The 27,755-nt window shown below is 48.1% G+C and overlaps 2 protein-coding genes across 2 annotated transcripts in view; one reads left to right on the top strand and one right to left on the bottom strand.

Annotated features, from left to right (window-relative positions):
• Positions 1-20,797, bottom strand: part of Gpa33 (glycoprotein A33) — a 37,809-nt gene extending 17,012 nt beyond the window's left edge. The window contains exons 1-2 of the mRNA XM_075987474.1: positions 20,618-20,797; positions 2,770-2,924 (exon numbers count right to left, since the gene is read on the bottom strand). Of these exons, the coding sequence (XP_075843589.1) occupies positions 2,770-2,924; positions 20,618-20,672 (210 nt within the window). The 5' untranslated portion in view covers positions 20,673-20,797. The remainder of the gene's footprint in view (positions 1-2,769; positions 2,925-20,617) is intronic.
• A 2,489-nt stretch (positions 20,798-23,286) lies between these two features.
• Styxl2 (serine/threonine/tyrosine interacting like 2) overlaps positions 23,287-27,755 on the top strand; it is a 31,214-nt gene continuing 26,745 nt past the window's right edge. The window contains exons 1-2 of the mRNA XM_075988501.1: positions 23,287-23,403; positions 23,975-24,103. Coding sequence (XP_075844616.1) covers positions 23,994-24,103 — 110 coding nt within the window. The 5' untranslated portion in view covers positions 23,287-23,403; positions 23,975-23,993. The remainder of the gene's footprint in view (positions 23,404-23,974; positions 24,104-27,755) is intronic.

Here is a 27,755-nt window from a genome sequence, read left to right as displayed (position 1 = left end):
GGGCTGCCACCCTCTCCCCATTAAAGTCAGTCCACTCCAGTCTCTCTTTGGGGTACAAGTTTTGCCTTACTAAATAAACTGCCTTGATTGTATATGCTTCTTTGTGGAATTCTTTCTTTCGAGAACTGAACTACAGAGAAACTTTGAGTTGGTGATACATCTGAGGATGAAAGTTTGGGTGCCAGTGGCGCATGGGTGTTTGCCGAGACATGAGCTAGACATGACAAATGGCAAGTCCCCAAGTCACTCAAAGAATCAAGAGGAGCCTAGAGAGATAAAGGGGATCCCCGAGACAAGGTCCCCAAAAGCCAAGGGAGACGGGACTCCGGAATGGAAAGTGGTTGCCCGTGTGAGATGCTGGTGACTTCAAGAGTGTCAGGAGAGAAGGTGGGCAGTGGTGGGCAGGGAGGAGACTGGCGACGCTGTGCCAGCCTCAGTTCTGAACATGCCGAGCCTTTCCAATTAGAACAAGACACTCCAGCTTTCCAACAGACACGGTCCAAGTCGGGGCACACGGCTTAGCTATCGGAACACAAGCGCCCTGAGCTGGATACCCTCATGCAAGACACGAGTTGTCCAACCACATCTGATAGCCCTGTTAGGATTGACAGTCCTTCTAGACTGTCTGGCTGAGACAGGGAGGCAAAGAGAAGGCAGAGGATGAGGTGCCCTCTAGGCCTGGGAATAGTCTGTGGATGCCCAGCTCTTTCCTGGCCCTGACTGGCATTGGTTTTTTTTTTTTCTGGATTTTCTACTCCATAATACCATCTTATCAATCAATGATACCCTAAGGTTGTCCCTGGGCCTCCTCTTGACCATACCACTTTCTAGGACTCACAGATAGCAATCCCTTGCTCTGCACTTGTTATCGGTCCTGAAGGAGCCGCTGCCTCGATTCCCTTTGGAAGTAGATTATCCAGTGGCTAATGTCTATAGCTCCGTGTCTATGTCAGCAAGCAGAATAAGTCAGCCATAGACATTACACCCAGCTCGCCGAATGCATCTGTTGGGGGGCTCAGTGCCCTTTAGTTCCTCACACTCAAAACAGCAGCAAGAATGCTGCTCCTTTCACCCTGGGAGCAGACAGGATGGGGACTGTGGCCCATCGGGACCCTCGGTGCGTGGAGATAAGACTGACTCCTTCCTTATCAGTCCTGCCACCCAGGATACAGGTGTCCTGGGATTCTGTCAGGGAAAAGGCTAAAGCCTCTTTCTCTGGGTGGCTGGGGACTGGGTGATTCTCTCTGGCAGATATGTTATTAATTTTTTTCCCTAAATGTTATACCACAGAAAGGAGACCAAGGGAGAATGGCAGAAGGTGATGAGGAAGGACAGAATGCAGGCAAGAGGACACACAAGTCATACACGATGTAAAGCTAGTTTTCCCCTAACTTCAACTCTATTGTAGTTTTTTTTTTCTTTATCTGTAGTTGATAAGTGTGTTGGTTAGGTTTATGTCAACTTGACACAAGCTAGAGTCACTAGGAAGGAGGACTCTCAGTTGAGAAAATGTCTCCGTAAGATTCTGCAGTACATTCTCTTGATTGATGACTGATGTGGGCAGTGCCACCCCTGGGCTGGTTGGTAGCCCTGGGTGCTATAAGAACGCAGGCCAAGCAATCCATGAGGAGCAAACAGCCAGCAGTTCTCCTCCGTGGCTTCTGCTTCAGTTCCTCCCCCAGGTTCCTGTCTGGAGCTCCTGCCCCCAGGATCCCATCTTGAGTTCTTGCCCTGACTTTCTTTGATGATGGACTGAGGTGCAGAAGTGTTAGCGAGATAAACCTTTCCTCTCCAAGTTGTTTTTGGTCCTGGTGCTTTATCAAAGCAATAGAATCCTAACTAAGATAATAAATAAATCCAAATGTAATTGGTAGTTTTAGTGTAAAACCCTAAGCAAAGTTCCGTGGCTCCTATGTGGTCATTCCTACTGTATAGAAGTTCACTGAGATGTGTAGAGTTTGGGACTGGGCAAGGGCATGAGTGATTGCCGTAAACTAGCTGTGTGGTGGCTTTGCAAATTCACTAGAATAAAGTCATTTTAGCTTTCAAAGAATTTTTAAGGGGAAGGAAAGGAGGAAGTGGGGGAGGCTGGAATCGAATGGGAATTCCTTCTGGCTTCACCCCCGAGGTGTGGGGTTGCAGGTGCCTTCCAGCACCCCTCTTGCCCACGTTAGCATCTTGAAAGATCTGACCTAAATGTATGACCACTTCTTATAAACAGATAGGCTTTTGATCATAGATGAGATACATTTTTTACTTCATCAAATCCCCAATTGTCAGACAGTTTGAGCGAATGCTGAGAAGATGGTGGACACAGGTGGGCGAAGATGAAGATGGGTAAGTATCCCACGAAATGCCCTAATTATAGAAAGTGCAAGTTCACACACCCGCTAACCCAGACAATCCGCTCTTACATGTTTTTGTATTTTGTTTGTCTCAGAACCTGGTGAATGCAAGGCAAGTTCCACTTTTCATAATCTATCAGATGGTATATATAAAAAACAATGTTTGTATTTATTGTGACCGCAAAATATAGGAAACAAACTGATGATATATATATGTATATATAGAATATCTTCATAAAATATATTTTGAATTAAGACATGGAGTCCATAGTTCAGCAGTAAAGTACAGGATCCGATGCACAAGGCCCTGGATTTGAATCTCAACCCAGACAGCAGAAAAGAGGGAGGGAGGGACGGAAGGAAGGTTTTAAGGCACAGATGCTAATCATGACCCATGACACCCTGGTTCATCCTGGAGCCTTACCGTTTCAGTCCTGAGAAGCTTATCCCACTGAATAAATCCATTTCGGTCTGAAGCGGAGGTGCTGTAGGTACACGGGAGGGTGACACTCTTGCCTCGAGCAGCCCGAAGAATATCCTGTGGAGTTTCCACAGAAATAGCATCGACAGCCACCCAAACTGAAATGAGAGGGGAAAGAAAATGGCACTGACACACACACCCAGACCGCTGCAAGGATGTTCAGAGACACTCTGGGGCCCTCTGAAGCTGCTATAGCAGCCTTGGTCAGAGCATGCTAACTGCTGTCCCCAAGCCCAGGACAGGGGGAGCTCAGGTGTCAGGGTCTGCCTTCTCCCTTCCTTGAAGTGTCCTGAAGAAGTTCCCTGCATCTGTTGGCTTGCCAGCCTGGCTTCCAGTCTCAGCTCTAGCCCTGGTCAGCTGTGTGGACTGCTCTAAGCCCTGGTTTTCTTCTTGGTTACTGGGAAGCTGAAAAGTTTTACTTGGTGCCGAGCACAGAAAGCTTTGTTGTGACCATGATTTCTGTTTTTACTTACTTAACAAATATTAATGGAACACATGCATGCCATAAAGAACTTTACAAGCAAGATTAAGTCAAGGAAAAAGAGAGTATTTCTAGGAACGTTTATCAGAAAAGAGTTTTAAAAAAACCAGCATGGGCTAGCCACCGCTCCCTCTCACACACCCCCCTCCCTTAGTGTGTTTCCTCAGTTGTGAGATGGGCTCTCTCCTTTTGAATATGGACGGTCTATAACTATGATGTGGGGACATTCCATGGCTCCCAAGCTAACTTATGTAATGGAATATGCATTGTTTGGTCGTTTTGGGATGCCCCTCTAGGGACCTGGCTAATATCTACTGAGCAAGCCCGGAAAATACACAAGAAAATCAAAAGAGAGTTTCTCAGACGCCAAGCATAAAAGGTGTCTCCTGAACAGGAAGCAGGTGGCAAAGGTTTGAATATGAGTGGCCCCATAAGCTCATATATTTGAATGACTAGTCACCAAGGTGCACGACTCTTTGACAGAATTAGAGGGACTAGGAGACCTTGTTGGAAGAAGTGTGCCACTGGGGGTGGGCTCTGAGGTTTCCAAAAGCCCAAGCCAGGCCCAGATGTGTTCTCTTTCCCACCCCCTCTCTTTCCCTCTCTCCCTCTCTATAAATCAGGATGTAGTTCTCAGCAATTGCTCCAGTGCCTGCCACCAGGATGCCAGCTCCCCGCCATGATGCCGGTGAACTCAAACTGTACGCCACCCCCAGTTAAACTTTTAAGAAAGTTTCTTTCTTAAGAGTTGGCCGTGGTGTCTCTTCACAGCAAAAGAACAGTGAAAAAGACAGGGTCAGCTGCTTAAATGTCAGTGGTCTGTGCATACAGGAGCTCAGGACCAGAGACCAGCAACTGGATATGGCCAATGAAGATGAACTTGGCATGAGCGGCTGGCTTGGAGTGGTGAGGATGGAGCTTAAATGGAAGTTGTTTGGGGACAAACAGGACAAGAGTAAGTTAGACGACTTTTTCTGGAAAGGACAGGAGCCCATTACAACTAAAATAAGCATTAGGACCAAGGCAGGTTTGTGCCTTCAGGGAGGAAATGGTATATTTATATGATGATTTAGAAAGATTTTGAGGCTGCTTATTGAAGAATGAGCCAAAAAGAGAAAGAACTGAGTAGGGTGGTGGGAGGAGAAGGCTTAGGAAGGACTCCAAGCCATCCACCTCCTGTGACAAGATGTGGCTAAAGGCCCAGGTGGGTTGGTAGGCTTGGGGTCAGTCGTAAGAACAAGTCTCCTCTCCTGTGATGAGGTTGCACCATAAGGAAGAACACCCTGCTAAAGATAGGCTTCTATCGCCCAGTTCTAAAGACACCACTGTGAAGTCTTGTTCTCAGTCAGGCTAGCAAGGTGTGCTGATTATTAACTGTCAGTTTGACACAACCCACCATCCCCTGGGAAAGAGTCATCACTGAGAAACAACCTAGATCCATTATGACTATGGTATGTCTGGGAGGAACTATCTTGATTGTTCATTGAGGTAGGAAGAGCAAGCCCACTGTGAGCAACACCATTCCCTAGGCTGGGGTCTCTGAACTCTGTAAAAGCAGAGGCGGTAAGCTGTCCAAGAAAGCAAGCAAGAACATTTATTCTTTTCTCCGCTCATGAATGCGGTTATGACGTGACTAGCTGCTTGAGTCCTGCCTTGACTTCTCCTAAACGACGGACTGTAACTAGGTATTGTAAAGTCAAGGAAACCCCTTCTTCAGTTGCTTTGGTCAGGACAATGTCACAGCAGAAATGATGCATGGACACAAGATGTTCTTGAAATGCCAGCAGCTCTGGAGTGGAGCTGTTCATGTTTTGGGGCGCAGCTTTCGCCCACAGCACTGTACTCAAAGTGAGAGCCCACTGCCTTTACAGAGTGGGCACTGCCCAGCAAGGGGGCTAGATGATGAGAGCTTCTGGGGTCACTTTGTAAAAATCAGAGAAACAGGTAGTGGGGGCGGGGATGAAAGAAAATAAGTTTTCAAAGGCCAGCCTTGTCCTTCTTGGCATCTGCAAATTGCTGACATAGTCGAAGCGAGGAGACACCAGTGGCCGGGGCCACTGAGAAGGGATTCAAACACTGATTTCCTGGGCATCTGAAGCCAGCTCCTGAGCTGTCCTCGCCCTGGCCGTGGCTCACCAAAGGCTCCTGCAGGTCACCAGAGGTCTCTCCACCACCTCCATCTATCAGAAAACATCTGTTGTCGTCACTAGTGGCGTAGCCTTCACCAGGAGGCTGTTTGCTGGGAGAGGCCTCTGATTCTACCCACCAGGACCGAGCTGCAGCTCTACATCCTGTTCAGAGACCATCCCCTGGGTTGCCTAGTGGTAGTCATGGCAACTGCCATTGAGCTTCATCTCACCTCTTGCCTCGACCCATTTCCCTGGAGCCTTGTCCTCAAGGTGACCATTCTCGGGCCTCTTCATGGCCTGAATAATGATTCTTTCTTGTCTTATACATGAGCTGTGTGTCACAACTGCTACAGACCACTGATGGAGTCTGGGTACCACTCTGTCTTATACATGAGCTGTGTGTCACAACTGCTACAGACCACTGATGGAGTCCGGGTACCACTCTGTCTTATACATGAGCTGTGTGTCACAACTGCTACAGACCACTGATGGAGTCCGGGTACCACTCTGTCTTATACATGAGCTGTGTGTCACAACTGCTACTGACCACTGATGCAGTCTGGGTACCACTCTGTCTTATACATGAGCTGTTTGTCACAACTGCTACTTATCACTGATGCAGTCTGGGTACCACTCTGTCTTATACATGAGCTGTGTGTCACAACTGCTACTGACCACTGATGGAGTCCGGGTACCACTCTGTCTTATACATGAGCTGTGTGTCACAACTGCTACAGACCACTGATGGAGTCCGGGTACCACTCTGTCTTATACATGAGCTGTGTGTCACAACTGCTACGGACCACTGATGGAGTCCGGGTACCACTCTGTCTTATACATGAGCTGTGTGTCACAACTGCTGCAGACCACTGATGGAGTCCGGGTACCACTCTGTTTTATACATGAGCTGTGTGTCACAACTGCTACTGACCACTGATGGAGTCCGGGTACCACTCTGTCTTATACATGAGCTGTGTGTCACAACTGCTGCAGACCACTGATGGAGTCCGGGTACCACTCTGTCTTATACATGAGCTGTGTGTCACAACTGCTACTGACCACTGATGGAGTCCGGGTACCACTCTGTCTTATACATGAGCTGTGTGTCACAACTGCTACAGACCACTGATGGAGTCCGGGTACCACTCTGTCTTATACATGAGCTGTGTGTCACAACTGCTACTGACCACTGATGGAGTCCGGGTACCACTCTGTCTTATACATGAGCTGTGTGTCACAACTGCTGCAGACCACTGATGGAGTCCGGGTACCACTCTGTCTTATACATGAGCTGTGTGTCACAACTGCTACTGACCACTGATGGAGTCCTGGTACCACTCTCTTATCACAGAAGTTCTCACCACCACATCAAAGAAAACCAACTCATCAAGTTATTCCTTCAGTATTGAATGTCCACTCACGCATGACTAAGGAATGAGAGAGTAAGCCAACAGTCAGGAAAAGGAGAATAACTGGTAATTCCCACTTCCTACCCAACCTACATTATGTTAAATACAACTCGGTAGCACAGGTACAAGTATTTCATAGATATCTCTCATTTATTTTCATATTCTCTTTTATGTTATCCCTAGTTTTCAGATGACAAAGTTGAGGTTCAGTCTTAACATGTAGCTCAGAGGAGTTAAGCAATTTGTTCTCTCTAGATGTAGTTGACAAATGTCAGAATGTATCTGGTGTTTCCCGCCTGCCCAACTGTCAGCGCAAAATGATCACATTGCCTGGGCCAGAGGTGGCAGGGATGGTGTTTGCACTGACTCCAACCTTATCCTTTCCGTCACTCTCAGTCCTTGTAAATGAAACTCTTACATCCTTTCTTCAGTCTACCGTCAAGAACGTAGCATGTCTGCCATGTGAATAAGATCCCGTTCTTTTCTGGAAGGCAAGACAGACACGTATGAAACCGCCTTCTTACTAGGACAGGGTTTATGGACATAGACAAACTCACACATACACTTATTCTCTCTGTGTGTGACAGGGATGCTATGTATGTGGCTGATTGCCCACAGGTCTCAGAAGAAACTGTTGGATCTCCTGAAGCTGGAGTTACTGGCTATTGTGAGCCACCCTAGGTGGATGCTAGGAACTGAACTCAAGTCCTGTGGGAGAACAGGAAACATTCATAACTGCTGAGCCACCTCTCCAGCCCCCTGCAATCCACTTAATCAAACTCCAGGCAGAATATTTTCCAGCAGAAGAGAAATGAACTTGAGCTTTATGCAGGCAAAGAGCCTGGCCTGGAAACCAAACCTGCTGTTGGAAAGCACCTTACAGCTCTGAGGGATTCCACATCCTTGTCAGGGTGAGGCCTGTCAATCAGAACAGGGTACCCTGACTAGTTCAGGGTCTGTGCATCCTCCGCCCACCTTCCTCCCCCCCTCCCCCGTAAAAGAAAATATTCTTTCTGTTGAATGGTTCCTCTCCCAACTCCCCCCTTTTTTTTTATTCATAAACACTGCTTTGATTATTCCCATTTGCTTACTCTTGTGGAATATTCTTTGAACTAGGTAAAGATTGCTACATGTGTTTATGCTACAGAACAGTACTTTAATTGTGTAAAAGTGTGTTACTTTTGTTTCTGCTGCATTTGTTTAATTATGTAAAGATGTGCTGCACTTGTTTCACCTTGCCTGCCTAAGGTACCTGATTGGTCTAATAACGAGCTAAACAGTCAATAGCTAGGCAGAGAGAGGATAAGCAGGGCTGGCGGACAGAAAGAATAAATAAGAGAGATCTAGGCTCGGGAGAAGGAAGGAAAGAAAGAAGGAGGAACGAGAAAAGAGGGAGGAGAGAATGAGGGACATGCCTGGAGCAAGAAGCCAGGCAGCCTCCAGCCAGACGTAGAGAAGCTGTACAAGTAAGATACACAGATGGAAGAAAGGTAATAAGCCTCAAGGCAAAAGGTAAAGAGAAACAGGTTCATTTCAGTTAAAAGAGCTAGCCAGAAACACAGATAATAAGTCTCTGCGCCACGATTGGGAGCTGGTTGACGCCAAAGAGAAAAAGCCTGGTACAGTTCACCACTTTTTCTCACAACGCAGCTCTCTGCATCCATTTGAGGAAGCAGCACACAGCTTAAGTGCACGGCTCCAAAGCTAACTTTCTCAGAATTCCTTCATCCACCCGGTATGTAGCCCCGAGCAGTTTATGGAAGCCACCGGTGTCAGAACCCTCACTGGGAAAGTGGATCGTGCCAGCTTTAAATGGCCAGAAATGTGTCCTTTGTTTAATGGCTCCTAACTCGCAGTCAGTGCTCCATAAGGGAGACGTTTTCCCTTGTCAAACCATTGTATTTTGTCATCTCATGTTCTGCTGTTGAGAAACGTCTTGGTTGGAAGTTAATTCCAAGAAACAACCACCCACCCTCACAAGTTAACTGACAGGAAACCATAGTAATTGCTAGAGATCGAAGCCAAAGAGTAGATCAATTTTAGCACTCACTTTAACAATGAGTTAAAATCATTGCGTGTTAATAGATGTATGGGGGAAGAGATAGAAATGAATGAGGGACAACTCATAAAGAATAATAATAATTAATTTTGGCTGATGTATAGCACAATTTGGATGTGACCTGTAAACCTGAGAAAGGTTTTTAAAAGACTGACTGTGCACCCTGGCGTATGCTTACATTTCCCATAATTCTGGGTGCGAGGATCCTGTGTTCCAGGTGCACCCTGGCGTATGCTTACATTTCCCATAATTCTGGGTGCGAGGATCCTGTGTTCCAGGTGCACCCTGGCGTATGCTTACATTTCCCATAATTCTGGGTGCGAGGATCCTGTGTTCCAGGTGCACCCTGGCGTATGCTTACATTTCCCATAATTCTGGGTGCGAGGATCCTGTGTTCCAGGTGCACCCTGGCGTATGCTTACATTTCCCATAATTCTGGGTGCGAGGATCCTGTGTTCCAGAACTTTATACTGTGGTGGACTTCACCATGACGACTTTTTCCTTCCTGCTGATACAGTCAGTGTTTTTCCATTCTGACATAATCGGCAATAAAACATCTGGCTGGGCTTCATCATAATTTAATAAATCCTGCCCCTTTCTCTCCTTCTGGTTGACTTTATGCTTATTAGTTCTTCGATCCTTTATCTGTGGATCTTTGCACCCCCACTCAGGGGATTAAACAAAAAAGGTAGGTGAGACATCTAACCTTTGACTAAAAGTTTCCAATGCTCTCCTTGACATTAATATCACCCTTTCGGTTGCCAAGAGCCCGCCCTTCCCACAAAGTTGCAGCTCCTCACCGATGTCTACCTCCAGAAGTCATCTTCCTTCCCAGCTTGCCCTCCTGCTTGCTGTGCTCAGGGAACGCACCTCTCTGATACAGTAAGTCACTGTTATGAGTCAGATCTGAAATGTCCCCCAAAGACTCCTACATCAAAAGCTCGGTCTCCAGTGAAGCCATGGTCAGAGGTGGGGCCTTGGAGAGTGACTGGATCATGAAGGCTCTGACTTCATTGATGGATAGATTAATTTATTGATCAGGGAATAATTTGATGGGCTATTGGGAGATGATAGGAAATGTTGGAGCTGGGAGACTGGGTCCTTGAGGCCATGTTCCTGGAGACTATAGTTCGTCCCTCTTGTCCTTGAAAAGTTTCTGCACCCAGATAAACCTCTCCACCATCACAATAATCCAAATCAGACCAAATCAAACCAAATTAAACCAAATTAGAAAAAGCCCAGGTTTAATGGATACCAACGCTCCCGGGTGGTCTTCCAGTCCCCCAGAGATGAGACCAGGAAGGAAGACAGGAAAACCACATGTTTGTTCTCTGGGGTACAACTTAAATACCCTGTGGGAGTGGTCTTGAGCATCTCTGGGGTGGGGTCATCATTTGGCAGGCTTTCTCAGAGGTGGAGTCTGAACTGAGGCAACTCCCAGGGGAGGGGACTTGGGATGGAACTCTCACCCAAACATTCCAGACTCTTTGGACATATGGATGCCAGGGGCTAAGGTGACGCTTCCACACAAACAGTCCTGTTTGCCCTCTTCCTCCATCTTTCTTCCCTTCCTCACTCCTATCTTCTACCATGAGGTCAGCTACTCTGCTCTTCCAGTGTGTAAACACAGTCTTACTTTGAGCCCAAAGGCAATGGATCCAATCAACCATGAACTAAACACCTTGAGACAAAATACATCTTTTCTCCTCTTAAGGAGCTTTTTTTCCAGACATTTTGTTACACTGTCAGAAGCTGACTAACACAGCTGTTGGAAGGTATCAGAACTAATAATACATTAATGTGTTAACCCCTGGGGACATCCAAGTTGACAGGTGGAAAAAGTGTTTTTATCTGCAAGGGGGGAATCATGAGACTCCTTGTTTATCTCTGTTTGTGGAGAGGTTTGGAAAACAAATGGGCATTGCCTCAAAGAAAAGGTCCTAACCAGCAGGTACTCATATGTGGCAGAGATGCTGCTTTTCTGTCACCTGCTACACCTGAGTACCTGCTGGTTCTCCTAGGTACACATGAGGACCACCAGACCAACCGTGGAGTTTACATCCTGTACCTCCCCCCACCCCTGCCCCTCAAGCAAAGCAAGAACTGTAAGAGTTCCCACTATCTGGAGCTCTTCAAATCCCTAGGACTCAGCATAGGCCCCAAGGCACAAGCAAAGCTCCACCAAGTGTCCTTTGACAGCAGTGGATGAAGAGCCAGTCATAAGAAAACTTCTACACAAGAAGTGTAGGCTCATGGCTCAAGACACTTGGTGGAAGGACCTATCCCTGCGTTGCTAGAAACTGTCCCCAGATAGACCTGGAGACACACCTCGGCGGTGGATCTTCTACCGTGCACAGAGCCACGGGCAGGATCCCCAGCACTATAAAATAATAAACAGATGACTGGTAATTCATGCGGCCCTTCAGTTAAAAAACTTATAAATAGAAAACGCATCTTTATTTAAAGGAATAGTTAAAGGAAAGGAAACTGCCTGAATATAAAATGACCCCCCCTCCCCCAAGAAGGAAAGCCCAGCCAGCAAGATGCCCTGAGTGAAGAGGGGTCTCCCTGCGGAGCTGGGGTGTGGAGACCTCAATGATTGCTTGTAAATAATTAAGGTTTGTTAAGAAGACAACAAGCTCTCTCTGGAGAGCTAAGCGGAAGCGATCCATCCCAGGAAGATAATGAAATGCTTGATGGAGCTGGCTGCCTGAGGCTCGGGGCGCATTATGGGAGCCCTGGGGAAACCAGCAGGAACGTGGCCACTTAGAAAAAAATCCATTTGCTCAGACAAACCACATATTCCTGCTTAGGGAGGAGATGCTGAAGGCCAGAAGGGACCCATCCAGCCCAGGCAGACACGTTCTGGTGAGGAGAAGGAGGGGTTCTCTGATGAAAACAGGTCGGAAGTTTTGTCCTACCCCCTCCATAGGGCAGCCCAAGTGCTCAGCTGGGGATGAAGGCCAGAGGAGCCACAGGGAAGTTGTTTAGAACATTAGCCACACTTGTTGAGCTGTTGGATCAACACAGATCCTCAGGAACCTATAAATTCAGGTCAAGTCAATACACTTCTTCTAAAATCCTAGTCTAGTGCCGGGCCCTGCAGAACTTCCAGTGCTTGGCATAGTCCACAAACTCTAGAGTCCCCTGTACCACAGCCAGCCCTTACTGTCACACTTCCTGAGCACAGTCCCCATGCGGATATGAGTTTCTGCGCGCAGGCGCCTTCTTTTACCAACTGGCATTCTCCTCTGAGCAGACTGTGTCTCAGACTGTTCCAGTACCCACCACTCACTGGCTCGAAGGCCAAGAGGTCTGCGCAGAGCTGGGTATGATTAGGACCTTGTTGGTTGAGTGGCTTGTGGTATAATCCCTAAGAAGAAGTAGATGCCACTGACAACCGGTACCCTAATGGAGCCTAATAGAGTGTTCTGAGTGTAAAGGAGAGAGAGGGGAGATGTGGGGAGGGATCAGAAAAACGATTTTAATGGGAAAGCTTATTGAGGAGGTGAAACTGGATATAGCCCTCAAGGGATGTCGTTCATTGCGTTGGATTCATGTGCATGAGGAAAAGAAGCAGGGAGGGGGTGGATTGTAGCCACAACACCTTCCCAATCCCATGAGACCACAGACAGGGTGAATTCTAAAACAAAAAAAAAAAAAGAAAAACAAGAAAACAATAGCAATAACAGTTGTCTTTGGACTTTAGATGTCAAAGGGCAGGTTGTCAAAAGGCTTTGCCTTTGTGTGCTTGCAATGGACAGCCAGAGCACCTTCCAGCTGCAAAGCCAAGTGGAAGTGAGGAGGAGGCGGCAGCGCAGGCAACCTAAGGGTGCCCAAGAGCTCGCCTGACACGGAAACGGAAGCCAGACATACTCTGGGGAAGGTTTCTGTAGTCCCCTCCAGACTGAGGATGGAGAGGCTTGGGCAGCCCATGGGTTACTGATTGAGCCTCTAGAAAGGAAGAGACAGGAGATAGAGGAGAGACGGGGGAGCAAGTCATCTCGGGAAGGCACAGGATCGTGGAAATGGATTGGGACACACGCGAGGACCCGCCCCTCGCAGGGCACATATTAGCAAACTAGTGGGCAGGCGAGGGGCAAGTGAGGAGCAGCAAGCTTCAGAGCACCAAGCCACACTTACACTGCTCTTCCAGTGGACTGGGGGAGTGCCCTATCCGGAAGTGTCTGTCTAGATTCATGTCTGTGCCTGCCCATGTCAGATGTCTGTGTCATGCCTGACTCACCGTGGCAGAAGACGAGGAAGTGTCCCAAAGGTCACTGGGTGACAAAGAAAGGAAGAATCTTAGGAAGGAGAAAGGTTCCAAGAGGGCTGGGGACAGCGGGATGAGAAAAAAGTGGCATTGAAGGCAGTAAGAAGAACACGGTAGAACACGGCTGAGCACCGGAACACGGCTGAGCACCGCCAACGTAAGACAGCTGGGGGCCGCCACTTTCCCCTCCAAGTCCATTGTGTCTCTAGAAACCATGTATCTGGAAACTGGAATTCCTACACTGAGAGGAGGGGCAAAACTCCAGCTGAACTCCAAACCACTCTTCAGCAGCAAGATGAACAAGACTCTCCAGCTAGTCTCTCCCAGGCATCTGACTCTGATCAGACTCAAGACAGGCCATTCTGGAGAGGGTGGAGTAAACTTGGAAAAGCAGGACGAGGGGCTGGAGTGATGACTCAGTGGTCAAGAGCATTGACTGCTCTTCCAAAGGACCTGGGTTCAATTCCCAGCACCCACATGGCAGCTCACAACGTCCTGTAACTCCAAGATCTGACACCCTCACACAGACCGACAAGCAGGCATATAAAAAGAAAATATTAAAAGAAAAGAAAAGTGAGGCTTGGGGAGGCAGGGGAGACAGTGAAGGCCAGCAGGCTTGTTACCTGGAAAGGGGCAAGAGGGCAAGGTGCACATTCATTAACACCACACCATCCCTGCCAGAGGTGGGAAGATGACAGTGGCAGTGACAGGCACAGGTCTGCTCTCCCTGACTCCAGTCCTCAGGGTGAGTCAGAGGGCAATAAAAAAAAATAATCTCAAAACAAATGTGAAACCATCATGCTGACCAATGCCCCCAGCACGCGCGCGCCCGCACACACACACACACACACACACACACACACACACACACACACACACAGTGAAAGAATGGAGCAAGGCATTAAGAACACGAGCCATTGTCTTGAACAGAAACTGGAGGATGAACAGCACCGGCAAGAAGAAATGGGACAAGAGAGAATATGGTCAGGGGCAGAGAGGCGGGCAGGGTGTAGTAGCAACAGGACCAAGGGCAAGACTTTGGGGATAACCCTCCTGTAGACCCCCTAACCCCACCACACACACTATCACTCAAGATAAACCCAGGGGTCAACTGACAAAATACTAGGTCCATGAGGGCAGCTTAGAACAAACCTGCTCCTTGTCTCCTTTCCAGCCAGATCCCCGTGGACACCCCACAAATAACCCCTAGGTATATCTAGGTCACACCATTGACACAAACGTGAGTTGAGTCCAAGCCTAAAAGGCTTGACATCAGTGGGCAAAGGAAACCAAGCAAAATGAACATATTCAAGCCACAGTGGGAAAGAGCTAAACTCATCACCGCAGAGGGCTGACTTGGTTTTAGGTAAAATAGCAGGGCCATCAAGGGTGATTTGGCAATTTACGATAGTCCAAAATTCTTTAAAGCTGCTCTCATCAAGAACCAAAGTTTGGCTGAAGGCGTCTCAGGGGTTGAACACTTATTAGAACTCACAAGGCCCTCCAGTACCACAAAAGAGAGGGAGAGAGGGAGGGGGACACAAAGAGGAGAAAATAAGGAAAGGAAAGGAAATGATTGCCCAGGGTTGGTGGGACAGCACTTTGGGGACAGAGAGACAGAGGCATAGAGATTAGAAGTTCTAGGTCAGCCTGGGCTACACAGCAAGGCCATATTTGAAAAAAGTCAATGATCATCAACAACAACAAGAAATAGGGCTCCTCTCTCCCTTAAGTTGGATTCTATGGTTACCGGAAAAGCAGAGTGTGGCAGATTTGGGGGCCTGGGCACTCAAACTTCCTAGTTCTAGGGGTTTGCTCTTGCCCTCCTGCAGAAGCTTTCAGGAAACTCAGGCTGTGTGCTGTGAAAGGCCAGTCAGGACCAGCTTGCCTGCGTCTGAGGTTCTACCATGAAAAGAGGTCTTCCACCACCAATGAAGTCACTCCAGTCAAACTGTACACCACAAGGACCTGCTAAGCCCCATCTCGATTCCAGATCTGCAAGCAAACGAAATGTCGGCATCGTTTAAGTTGTAAATCTGAGACGATTCTTTTGTATTGCAATAGAATATGTTGCAGATCACCGCCAGGTCTCGGCCTTCTGGTCCTGGATGGACGAGAGTATCACATCCTGACACAATGAGATCACAAAAGGCTCAGTCAGGCTAGCAGGCTCACATCATGAGTCTGGTTTTAGCCCGTGAGTCAGACGTATTTTGAGATATATAAGTCAGGAAGTTATATTCCTGTTGGTCTTATGGGACGCCAGCTTGGCGAGAGGTGGGGTTGAAGGCTGGCATTTTGAAGTCAGCTGGGAGTGAGGAACAGCTAGCTAATGCTTCGGGTGCCGATACAGTCACAGAAGGATGCTGGAGGGAACTCTGAAAATCAGGGGGTGGGGGGGGGGCAGAGAACGATGAGGCTACAGAAGAAGCTTGAGAGGGTCAAAGACCCCGTGGAGGCCTGCAGGAGAGGATGTGTCTCAGAACGTAGCCTCTTAGGAAGGAGGAATAGTTTAGTAGGGTGATACAGTACTAAGGGTACAGTACGCTGGTACGCACGCACGCACTCACGCAGCCAGGCTTACCAGCCTTCTGGTGACCAACATCATAGCCAGATTTCGAGACGACCTGGGCTGGGATCTGAAGGGTTTTGCTTCTTAAACTGTGATCCCTGAACAGTTCCTCATTCCACCCCGTCCTGGGAGCTCACTAGAAATACATAGCTTCATACCCCACCCTTAGCCTTCCTTATCAATATGTATTTAATAAGATCGCAGGTACCCTGTGTGCACACTGGGGTGTAAGAATGCAGGCAGCTGGCTTCCCCCAGTCAAGACACCAAACCAGGAACTAGACGGCAACCCTCAGGGATATGACAGATGATAAAAAATGAGAGTAATTCACACTCAGAGCACCAGGGCCCCAGATCGTGAGACACACACCTCACGCTGCAGTTTGTAGCTGTAAACCCAGGCTGCATCTCAGGACCATGGGGGTGATTCGTCAACAGAAGGAGAAGCACACAGCCAGTTTGTCTGGATTCTGATTCAGAAAATGTGAAAGAACCCGGTGAATGCAAATGGGTCAGAGTTGAAGGCCATTACCCTGCTGCAATCCACCATGGAACACATCCCTCTTAGGCTGGTCAGACCTCACATGTTCCCTTTGGGGCTGAGACTGACACTCGCTGAGACGTTGTAATTCTGATTGCATCTCTGACAGGCAGCATTGTGTTTCATCTGTGAGCCTTGACTTCTGCCCTGTGCCTTCAGGGGATGCTCAGGCATCAGGTGGGAGGTGAACCTTAAGGATTAGAGCCAGGGCCCTGAGCAGATGGATGATAGGATTCCCACCTCGCACGTGCACTGCCCTGGCTCTGGCCCAAAAGTATCCTCTTGGGATCAAGAGTTGGTGGACATAAGAAGGGCGCTCTCTGATTTGACTGTTACCAGATATTCATGTCTGAGACTGTATCCTCTACCTGCCCAGCCTGGTCAAGCCAACTGTACAGAGCTCAGACTCAGCACCAACAGAAGAGAACCAAGAAGGTCCCAGCCTGAGAAGCCATTGGGAACGTGGCCCTTCAGAGTGGCAAATGGAAAGCAGCACTGTTAGAAAAACTCACCCTGCTGGAGGCTGCATCTCTGATGACGACGACCCAAAAAGATTCTAACCACCTCAGTGAGCCAGCAACTTGAAAATAGACTTCCCAGAGTCCCACTGTGGCCCAGCACCCAGGGGGTTACTGAAACCTTTTAATGTCAGGGGAGAGAGAGACAAAAAAAAAAATTCTTTCTCATCTGGTATGACAGTTTGCAATGATAGATTCCTTTATTTCTCTATGAAAAACAGTATTGTTCCAATTTAGCATAGAAGCAACAAAGAAATTCCCTATACGTCTAGGAAGGTGTGTGTCTGTGTTTGTGTGCCTAGTTGTGTGGTCTGTGCGTGTCTTGTTGTGTGTCTGTGTTTGTGTGCCTGTCTGTCTGTGTGGTATGTGTACCTGAGTGTGTTTCTGTATGTTTGTCAGCGTGTGTGCCTGTGTGTCTATGTGGAGTCTGTGTGTGTTGGTGTGGGGGTGTCTACGTGTCTATGTGCGTCAGTGTGTGTCTGTTTCTGTGTGTGTATCTAGTGTGTTACTATGTGTGTGTCTGTACATGTGTTTTTATAATGTCAGGTCCTGGCTCCTGACAGAACTGACCACACTTCTCCCTGTAGAGCGTACCTGATGGAACCCTCTTTACGCATCTTTCCACCTGCTAGGGAATCTGGTGGATGAAAAACTTTCTGGACTGGACTGGGAGAGCCTCAATTTTGTGTACAAAAGGGAGGGTTGGTTTTTTTTTTTGTTTGTTTGTTTGTTTTTTAGCAGCCTGGGAGGGAGGAGGTCAGGCACATGGTGGCCATCTGGGTGATAACTTAGGACTCATCTACACTGACTTCTGAGTCATTTCTTAGCTCATTTTGATCAGATTAGAGCTCTTAGATGATGGGTCACTAGCATCTCATTGACTTCTCGTTCCTGCATTTATTCTCTCTAATGATATCAAAAATAATGTGGCGTCCATAGAGTGCTTCCATGCAGAACTGGGTTCTAAGGCCTTTGCCTGTGTGAACCGTGCGGCCGGTACAGTGGGCCTCTGATGCATTGTAAATTAGCTCTGCGGTTTACAGACCACAGCGCTGTGATTTCACAAGGTGAAGTAATTTGCCCGTGCTGCAGCCAGACAAAAGAGGTCCCCGGTTGTGACAGCATTATGATGAGTATGGACATCTGCCTGACGGGAAGCTGTATTTTGCCAGTGACTCTATTTAGAAATATCAGCACATGATAATGAAAGCGGGCCAATTTTAGTGCTCTGTGTGTGTGTGTGTGTGTGTGTGTGTGTGTGTGTGTGTGTGTACGTGCGTGAACGTATGTCTATGCAGAGGCCATAGGAGAATACTGAATGTCTTCTCCTATGTATATGCCTATGCAGATGTATATGCCTATGCAGAGGCCATAGGAGAATACTGAATGTCTTCTCCTATGTATATGCCTATGCAGATGTATATGCCTATGCAGAGGCCATAGGAGAATACTGAATGTCTTCCCCACCACTTGACTTGGCTTTTTTTTAGGATAAGGTTTCTCATTGAATCTGAAGCTCCCTGTCTCAGCTAGGCTGGCTGTCCGGCAAGCTCCAGGATCTGCCTGTCTCCACTCCTCCATGCTGGGGTTACAGGCATGCATACCCTGCCCAACACTTTTTATGTGGGTGCTGAGGATTTGAACTCAGATCCTCTTGCCTTCACAACAAGCACTCTGACCCACTGAATCATTGTCTCAGTCTCTTTAGTCATAAAACAAACCTCTGGGCCTCAGAAGTTAAGAACACTTGCCGCTCTTGCAGAGGACCCAAGTTAGATCCCCAGCACCCACTTGCTAGCTCACAGCCATCTCTAATCCCAATTCCAGGAGATCTAACAGGCACGTATGTGGTACATATAGATCCATGCAGGCAAATATACATAAAAGTAAAACTAATCTAAAAAGAATTCTAGGGTGCCGACTTATACCATCTCCCTATAACCCTATGTGATATCTTCTATTTCCCCAAAGTCCAGTGAGCCTGGGACTACCTCATAAGCTCTGTGCCCCTCTCCCAACAATCAGCACAATCTCTGATGGGCACAGTGAGAGAGAGTAGGGAAGAAGGGGGCCCTCTGTGAGTCCTGCCTAGGCTTCCCCTCACACAAGGCAGGAAGTGATACCCTCCCTTGTGGCCCAGGGGAGAGCACTGCCTGATGGTTTTTTGGTTTGATCTGTGGTGGTACCGGGGATTGGCAATGACTAGTCCAGCCACTGGCAGACTTTCCATGTGTTTGATGTCCTCTGCCCCAGCATGCCAGCCCTTCCTCTTTGAGTAGGTAGAGTCGTGGAGGAGAAAAATGTGGTGAGCATGCGATTCTGAGCTGAGCTGGCAGGAGAGAGGGGTCTTTATCAGTATGTCAGGAAACACCCCCCACCCCAGAACTTGTTCTGCTGGCTGGGTTCACCCAGGGGTCACATGCCGCACACTGAGGAGGCCACCAGCCTGCTCCAGGTAGTTCAGAATTCAGGACACTTCTCATTGCTAAGCTGGGCAAGTGACTGCGATCTCGGTTTTTGGTTTTCCCCTCAGCCAGTATTACTCCTCTTTTGTACACATGGGTTAGTGCCAGGCTACAGAACACAGGGTTTTACACTGGTGTGTGTGTGTACAGAGGAAAACCATGCACAGGAGAGTGTCAGAGAGTCCCCGAGTTGCAGACGGGTGGGTAGCCATTTCCTTTCAGCCTCATTTCCCTGAGGCAAGCATCCTCTATTCAGGCTGCTATGAGTCCAGACTCCCCATTCCTTGGGCACCTACACGAGTCCCGTGTCCGGTAAAAAGAGCTGAGCAGACAAGGCAATGAGTGGCCTCACCATTATCATGGGTGAGTGGCCGCACCATCTAGGTGGATGGTAAGGGGCCAGCTGCCTCAGAAGGACAGAACTGTTGTGAACACAGAACATGGACCAACTAGGTTGATTAACTCCCCCTCCATCCGTTGATCTGATCCGTCCTTCCTAGCAGGCTGTCCTTCGCCCCAAAGCCAAGGTTCAGAAACAGGCAGGAAAGGAAGCCAGGAGACCTGGAAGGACTCTGCTGGGTGGTGGCCCCAGTGATTCCTAGCTTGTCAGGAAGTACTGAAGAGAGAGCTCCCTAGGCTCTGCTTCCCAGGCGCCTTGGGGATCCTGGGTTTCTCTTTCAGCTTTCACTTCCTCCCCCTGGCTCCTGGATCCTGGAAGCCAGCAACAGTTTCTGATCTACCAGCTGACTGTCAAACAGGCTAGCCTAAGGGGTCAGAACTAAACTCCTCCCTCGGCCTCCCATCCTAGACCCCCTGATGCTAGAACTTCTGTCCCAAGCCTCACCCAGCTCACCCATCAGCACACAACCACTCTGTTATTTATCACTTAGTGTGGATTCAGCTGCTAACCCACAAATTGTTGATTTGGGGGAGACGGGCGCCTCTCTGCTTGAGACTTCAGTGTTCAGAGTAGGCAGGGTAGAAGCATCTAAACCTTAGGAAGGCTGAGAACCTCTGCCCCAGATAGTGACTATATCTTAATCCACATCCTGGACTTTTTAGAACAATCCCTGATTTCAAATACTGTGTCTCCCCAGTCAGATATTTCTGAGCCTTTGAGCTACTTGTTCCAGCCATGGGATGGTTGTTTACCAAATAATCGAGATAAGAATCATTTTGATCTTGGAACAGGCCTGGAAACTGCCCTCCACCCCCGCAACATCAGAATGTCTAGTTCTGCTCAGTGGGACACAGTACGGCTGGGACCAGGGGAGGCGGGGGCACTAGAACAGCCTCTCCTTCAGCCATCATCCCCCTGGAGTTGGCGGGAGAGGGGCTTACTCACCTGTGCAAAGCAAGCACAGCGCAGGTCCCACCTTCTCCAACATGGTCTTGCTCATTTTCTGCCCCACACCCAGGCTGGAACTGGCAAGGCGCTGGACAAGTCTGGGTTGACTGGTTAAATGACAGCAGCCTCTGACCTGGCTCACCCTGAAGTCCCTGCTACTCCCTTCTGTTCACCTGTGCCAGACTGGGCGCACATGCCCCACCCTGTCAACAGACTGGCAGGGTAGCTTACCAATGGGGCGAGGCGCACACTCCACCCACTCTACTAAAGGCCCCTAGAAGAGTTTTCCCCAGTGTCCCCTGGAGCCAACGTTCTCCCTTCTTTCTCCCTCCTCAGGAGAGGTGCAAAGTCCTGGGCTTCTCACTAGGTGTGGGCCTCTCATGTAAATGACGGGAAATTGTTATAAAAAGGGAACAACCTCAGAAGTAGGGTTCTAAGATAGTAAAAGAAGGGCGTTGTCCACGTTTGCTGAGGTACGTTAATACCCAGCTTGTATTTTTCTACACCCCCCCTTTCTTCTCTGACACCCACAGAGACCCTTCATGGAGGGTGCAGGAAGTTCCTGCACTCCGGGTTGGTACTCTGCCTGGGAAAGCGGCAAATACACAAGACACCGAGAAGATAGTTATGTCTTCGCTCTCCTGACTCTGTTTTCAACACCAAAGTCGTGTATCCTCGGAATCCCTCAGTTCCAAAGCAGTGAGGTATTTTACACCTTTAAATGTAACAGATCAGCCACAGCACCTTGAATCTCAGTACTCAGAGGCAGAGGCAGGAGGATCTCTGTCAGTTTGAGGTCAGCTTGGCTTACAGCCTGAGTTCCAGGACAGCCAGGGGAACACAGTGAGACTCTGTCAAAAAAGAAAAAAAAAAAAAGACAGGCAGGCAGGCACTACAGGAAATAGCGCTCCAGGAGAGCTCTCTGATCAGGTTCTGCCACAGACACTACACATTATAGAATATGCACAAATGATAGTATGGCATTTAACAAAACAATCTGGCGTTTCTGCATTCGTACACACAGCACCCCCGACTGCTGTTTAGTGGGTAACAATATGACAGTGATGTCCTCGCCTCCAAGTTCATTCACATTTCTGCTGAGATATTAGTCTTGAGCTTCCTGGTTTCAAGAGGCTCTTTGAGTTCTTGAAAAACCCATTGCTTCTGGATACAGAGATGGCTGCAAAGGCTTCCCTGGGCGTTGCCCTGTATTCTGAACTCCCTGTGTAAATTACCTGTAGCCTTACGAGCTACTAGGCTTAGTCGGCTCGCAGAGGTTATTGCTTTCTGTTTATTACCCTTTGCTCGGTCACACTGCTGCGTTCTCTAATTGTATAAAATACTTTTTCAGTTCCAGTGTTTCATGACACCATTGGCAGATTATTCCTCCCGAGACGCTGTCCCTCTGACACGGGGTCTCTGCTCTGGCCCTATTGCTAACTCCACAGAACAAATGAACGTCTGCTCCGCACACTGTCCTTTCAGGTGTGGTAGGATCCATTCTTCAACGTCCCTCCCTTCCAGGAATTCTCTTCTGGAGTATGTAACCTCTGTTCTGACTGTACTTGGACATTTCTTTATAGCACAGCTCATTCTTCCCTGCCCCAGAACTGTGAGCTGCGTTCTCTGCAGTTCCTCGCCTCTATTATAGCGGTTATATTTCATCTACCTCGTCCTTTAAATGCCTGCTCACACACTGTTTCTCCCACGGAGCCTTTGCTGCCTTCCCAGTTCTGGAGGGCTTGTTCCTTCCTACGGCTCAGTGCCGCGTTCCAAGTTTCTTGTTGGCCCAGAACTACTCTCCACCTTACACTTCAGTTATAGTCTGTGACTCAAGCCTCCTAATAAACCGTGAGCTCATTCATTCATTCAGCCCATGTCGGATGGCACTATACTGGGGACCGTTCCATCGATGCTTTCCCCTATGTGTCTAACTAGCTCAGTCAAGTACGGGGCCTGGTGCGCAAGAGGTGATTAGTAAACATCTACAAACGTGGAGACAGACGGGAAGACGTACAGATGAAAATGTGATCACAGAATGTGGCGAGGGTGAACTGGAGACCAGTGGAAACATGAGGACAGATGAATGGAAGGAGCCGGAGTCTCGGGGCGTCTAGGATGCGAGGGTCAAATGTGGGGTTACTGGGGATTGTAGAGGTGGTGGCAGGAGTGTCATGAGATAGGGTGGATTTATGAAGCTCTCAAAATTTTTATGTTGCCCCTGGTTACAACCGAGGGCCATGAATGTTGAGGCAAAGATGTGAAGGGGGCTACAACTTGCCCACTGTATGGTCCTTACACATTTCTGTTAAAAATGTCAGGCCGGTTGCAAACTGTGACCTCTCTTTAAACAGAACGTGGTGCTCTCCCCAAACCTGTCTATCAAGGCTAGTCTGTTCCGTATAACTGGCATTTTTCATTCCTGGACCTCTTCAAGATGCCGTGAGGCCAAGGAAAGTTTGTTTATTACAGATGTGCTGATTTTCAGGAAGAGCTTTCAAAGGGCAGCCTCCTGCAGGAGGTCCTTCCATCCACTGCTAAACTTCAGTGTCTGAGAATCAGCCAGGAGGGAAGGGGTTAAGTGAAGCCTGCATTCCTTCCTCCCTGTGAGCTGCCACCCGATGGGGCCAGAGGCTAAATTTAGAGGCTAGCTAAGGTTTCTTGCTAACAGCTGTCCCTCAGAGGAGCCCTCCTGAAGGGAGAAAGCTTGGTCCTTCTCTAGCTGGAGCCTCTGGGCATTTTCCTGGGGTCCTTGGCTCTCCGTGTGGACACACCAGTCAGAGGTGAGTGTTCATCCTCTCAAGTCTGTTGTGGTGAGCTGGGACTTAGATTTAAGTGGGTGCCAGTCTGCCCTGAGTGTCAGGCCACAGGCATAGCTGGGACATCAGGGACTTTTTGTGCCTTAATAGGTTGTGGGGATAGTACCTCGGCCCAAGGCCTTAACTGACACAGTGTCACTGAAGGGGGCCTGCTGTCCCTTACAGTAAAAATAAAGGGTGTGCACATTCATGTAGTTGGAAGGGGGTCTATGAGTGCCCTTTTTAGTCTGGGAAATTCGTTGTCTTTTAATCTCCTGCACTACAGTTAAGGTAAACTTTGGCTTCCCTCTCTACTTCCCTGGTACTTCCGTAAAAGGAGGCAAGTTGTCACTTCTAAAGTATTGTGTCACTTTATGGTGTCCTGATAATGATAGCTGAGCTTCGTCTTATTGGTTCCCCTGTGGGTCCTTCACCGGCTGGAATAGTAGCGTGCAGTACCCTCCTCACGCTCTGTCCACCAAGGTGACATTGGTGACACACCCCCTCCCCCTACAAAGCCTCTGGAATTCCCTTGCCAATCTTTTCCTGTCAACAGGCCAAGGCTGAAGGCTATCATGGCGACTGGTGGAGACCCAGAGGAGGAGCAGGTAGTTCCAAACGAGGAGGATGAAGCCGATGTGAGAGCCGTGCAGGCCCGCTACCTCCGGAGTCCCTCTCCAAGCCAGTAAGTGGGCCATGCGGAGTGCCACACACGTCCCTCAGCATGTTCCTGGGGTTTACTCTCCATGATGGCACCCTGACAGCATTGAGGCATGGCGAGGGCCAGACATTGGTGTCTCCAGGATATGTGGTGCCTGCTGCAGGCTGGCATGGTGTGTGTGGGGGCGGGAGGGAGATGACAAACACATAGGAAAGGACCAAAGGCTTCTGGGAGGTTCTGCTGCTGGCCTGAACCTGGTTATAGGAATCTGGCAGGTCTACCTTCAGAGTGTGCTTGATTCACCAGGACCAGGGATGGGTGAGCGCTGAGATGCCAGAAAACCTAAGAGGAGAAATGAAGAAGGAAAGGGGCCATGGGCCAAGCCTGGGTACTAAAATAATTTTATATCCACAATGGAGTTGCTGCTTTCCAAAGGCTAGAAATACCATGGGGCAAATGGCAGGATGCCAATGCGGAGACCAACATCTGCTAGAAGAGTTCCCTGAACTCTCTGATGAGTCCTTTCTGTTCCATTGGACGATGTAGGTTGACAGATTCATGTGAGTTTTTAAGAAAACACATGGGCTAAACGGAATGCCATTGGGCTGTAGAGATGACTCTCTGGGGAAAGGCGCTTGCCGCCAAGACAGACAACCTGAGTTTCATCCCCATCATCCACATAGTAGGACAGTGCTGACCCCTGCACATTGTCCTCTGACCCCCACATACAATCCATAGTATATGCACCCTTCTCCCACCACACACAGAAATAATCAAAGAAAAAGAATCCGGGTGTGGTGGCACGGGCCTTTAATCCCAGCACTTGGCGGGAGGGGGCAGAGGAATTCTCTGAGCAAGGCCAGCCTGATAAACAGAGCTAGTTCCAAGACAGCCAGAGCTACCCAGAGAAAGTCTGTCTCAAAAACAGAAAAGAAAGAAAAAAGAACGACTCAGACAACAGAGCTTTCCCCGGAGTGCCGTTTCCTGGAAAGAAGGCCACTTCCCTTGTGCTCCGAGTCCACCAGCTGGAACTTAGCAAGGCCCTACTTGCTTGCCAGGGTTGATAGGTCCTGGGTCCATGGGCCCAGGGAGAAAAGGAACTGAATTTGTTTACACCCAACAGTCTCGGCCACAGTGTGCCCCTTCCATGTGTCTCCCCACATCACCTTTGTGCCCACACAGAACAGTGACTGTCTCAGGCCCAAACGCAGCACCCCCTGGTCTCTCCAGGATGACAGGTAGGAAAGCTTCCAGAGACAATGTGGCTGTCCTGTTCCTGGAGAACATGGTTACTCCAGACGTGAAGGAATTTAGTTGAACCAGGACCTGCCTGCTAAGAGGAGCCCTTTGATCTCTCGCTCTGGCCTTTGGCTCCCTCAGCAGCAGTGCTCTGGGGATTTCTTTGTTCGTTGTCTCCTATTGCCACATGTGAAGTGGGCGGGAAAGTGAGGCTTCCTTGAAGACTCCATGGCCTTTGCACACTAGGTCTTGACGTGGAAAATTGGAGCATATACCACCCCAAAGTTCATGCTTGGTTTGGAAGTAGGAGCCCTTCAAAACCTCAATAGATTGTGAACGGTGTGCCCTGGACAGCCCTACCTCAACCCTCATTTGTGTCTTTCTTCCCTGTCTCAACTTGATGATGGTCATCTTGAAGGGCCACCTGAAACTGCCCATTTGTGTAGGAAGTCGGGAACGGCTTGCAAAAGGGTCCATAGCTAGTGTATAACTAACCAGGGCAAGAAGCAAGGGTCCGATATAATCAGCAAGGAAGGAAGGAAGAAAAATAAGGAAGGGGGAATAAAAGTACAGCAAATAAGAAGGAAAAGTAGAATGTGGGTTTAAACGAAAATGTATACATAATCGCATTAAGTCTGAATAGGTCAAATATTCCAATTAAAAGAGGAAAATTATCAACTCCCCTTTTTAAAAAGCCCGAGTGCTATCTGTGACGAGGAGATACAAAGGCTACCAAGAGAAATCTTGTACTTTACTGACTGCTCAGAGCTTCAGAAAACAAAACAATGAGTCGTGTTGATAATTTGACACCTAAAAGGGCACAATGAAGTGAGCGTGCCTTTGGTCTAAGATGTCTGAAGCCTGAGCTGGAAGAATTTGAATATAGGGTGACTTTAAGGCAAAGGGACCTCAACAGCTGGGGCTGGGTGTCATAGAATGTCTCACGGTCTTCAGTTTGTGCTGTGGCTGACTGGACTGCTGTTCGGAAAACCCGAGGTTATCTTTCTATGCAAATCCTCCATGTGGGCCACTTTGTCTGCTGAAACAGGGCTGTTAAATGCCAAGAATTGTATTCCAGAGAAAAAGACATAGTGTTTGAGTTGCTTTATACCTAGACCACAAGATACACATCTCTTCTGTTATGCTTTGCATGCACGCATGCACACACACACACACACACACACACACACACACACACATACACACACACACACACACACACACACACACACTCCACTAAGTTTCAAAGGAAACAATATAGACTCAATACCCAATCAAAAGAGTTTCAAGGTTGCATTATAAAGAGAAAACTAGGATCAGAAATACTGTGGTCATCTCTAAATGATAAATCCAGCTGCCACAAATAGAGACACAAACAGAAAGGAAGCCAGTGAAGCCCAGACAAGGCAGAGTTTAAGATAAGCATGCCAGAGACAAAGGAGGAAATGGTATAGCGACTGAAGGTTCAATTCACGAGGAAAGCATAATTATTTAAAATACCTATGGCCTAACAACATAGCCTCAAAATACATAAAGCAAAAGCAAAAATAAAACAAAAATCCAGGCAGAAGGGATGGCTCAGCAGTTAAAAGCACTGGCTGTTCTTCCAGAAGACCTGGGTTCAATTCCCAGCATCCACATGGCAGCTCACAATGGTCTGTAACTCAAGTCCCAGGGGGCACAACATGCTCTTCTGGCCTCTGTGTGCACTACACACACCTAGTACACACACACACACACACACACACACACACAGAGAGAGAGAGAGAGAGAGAGATACATATACATAAAATTATTTAATTAAAAGAAAAAGCAGGAGTTTAAAAGGTTCACAATTTTAACCAAATATTTTAAACCTCTTATTAAATGATAGAAAGAGATAAACAAATCATGAAGAATACAGATATATTCAAACATCTAACCTAATTGGCATTTACAGAACATATACAAATGTGTATGTGCACGTGCATGTGCAATGTCATGTGTGTCTGCCCAACTACTTCAAGATACTCACTCTCATCATTGGCACATAGAATATTTACTAAAATAGATCCATTAGTGGGCGAAGCATATACCAACAAACTTCTCTGATCGTAGTTGAATTATGGTAAAAACAATTAAAAACCCAAATAAAATGAAACCACAATTTACAGCTACATCATGCTCCACAGCATACCTAAAATAAAAGGCTGCTGTTGGCGATATTAAGGAGGGTGTGAATGAACCAGAACTCCCCTGCATTGCTGGTGTGAGTGTGAACTGGCAGAATCATCAGGAGCTTTTACATTCTCTCACTAAAGTTAAACACATTGGCTCTCCTATACACAGCAAGCTCACTCTCAATGCATCCAAACAAGAGTAAGAACAATGGGCACCAGAATATACACTCTAACATGGCGAGCTATCCAGTTAACACTAGGCTGGATAAATGAAGTCG

This window comes from Microtus pennsylvanicus, chromosome 10 (genome assembly GCF_037038515.1).
Source record: "Microtus pennsylvanicus isolate mMicPen1 chromosome 10, mMicPen1.hap1, whole genome shotgun sequence".
Taxonomy (NCBI): domain Eukaryota; kingdom Metazoa; phylum Chordata; class Mammalia; order Rodentia; family Cricetidae; genus Microtus; species Microtus pennsylvanicus.
Note: the sequence above shows the minus strand (reverse complement) of the source record. Positions and strands in the feature narration are given on the sequence as shown.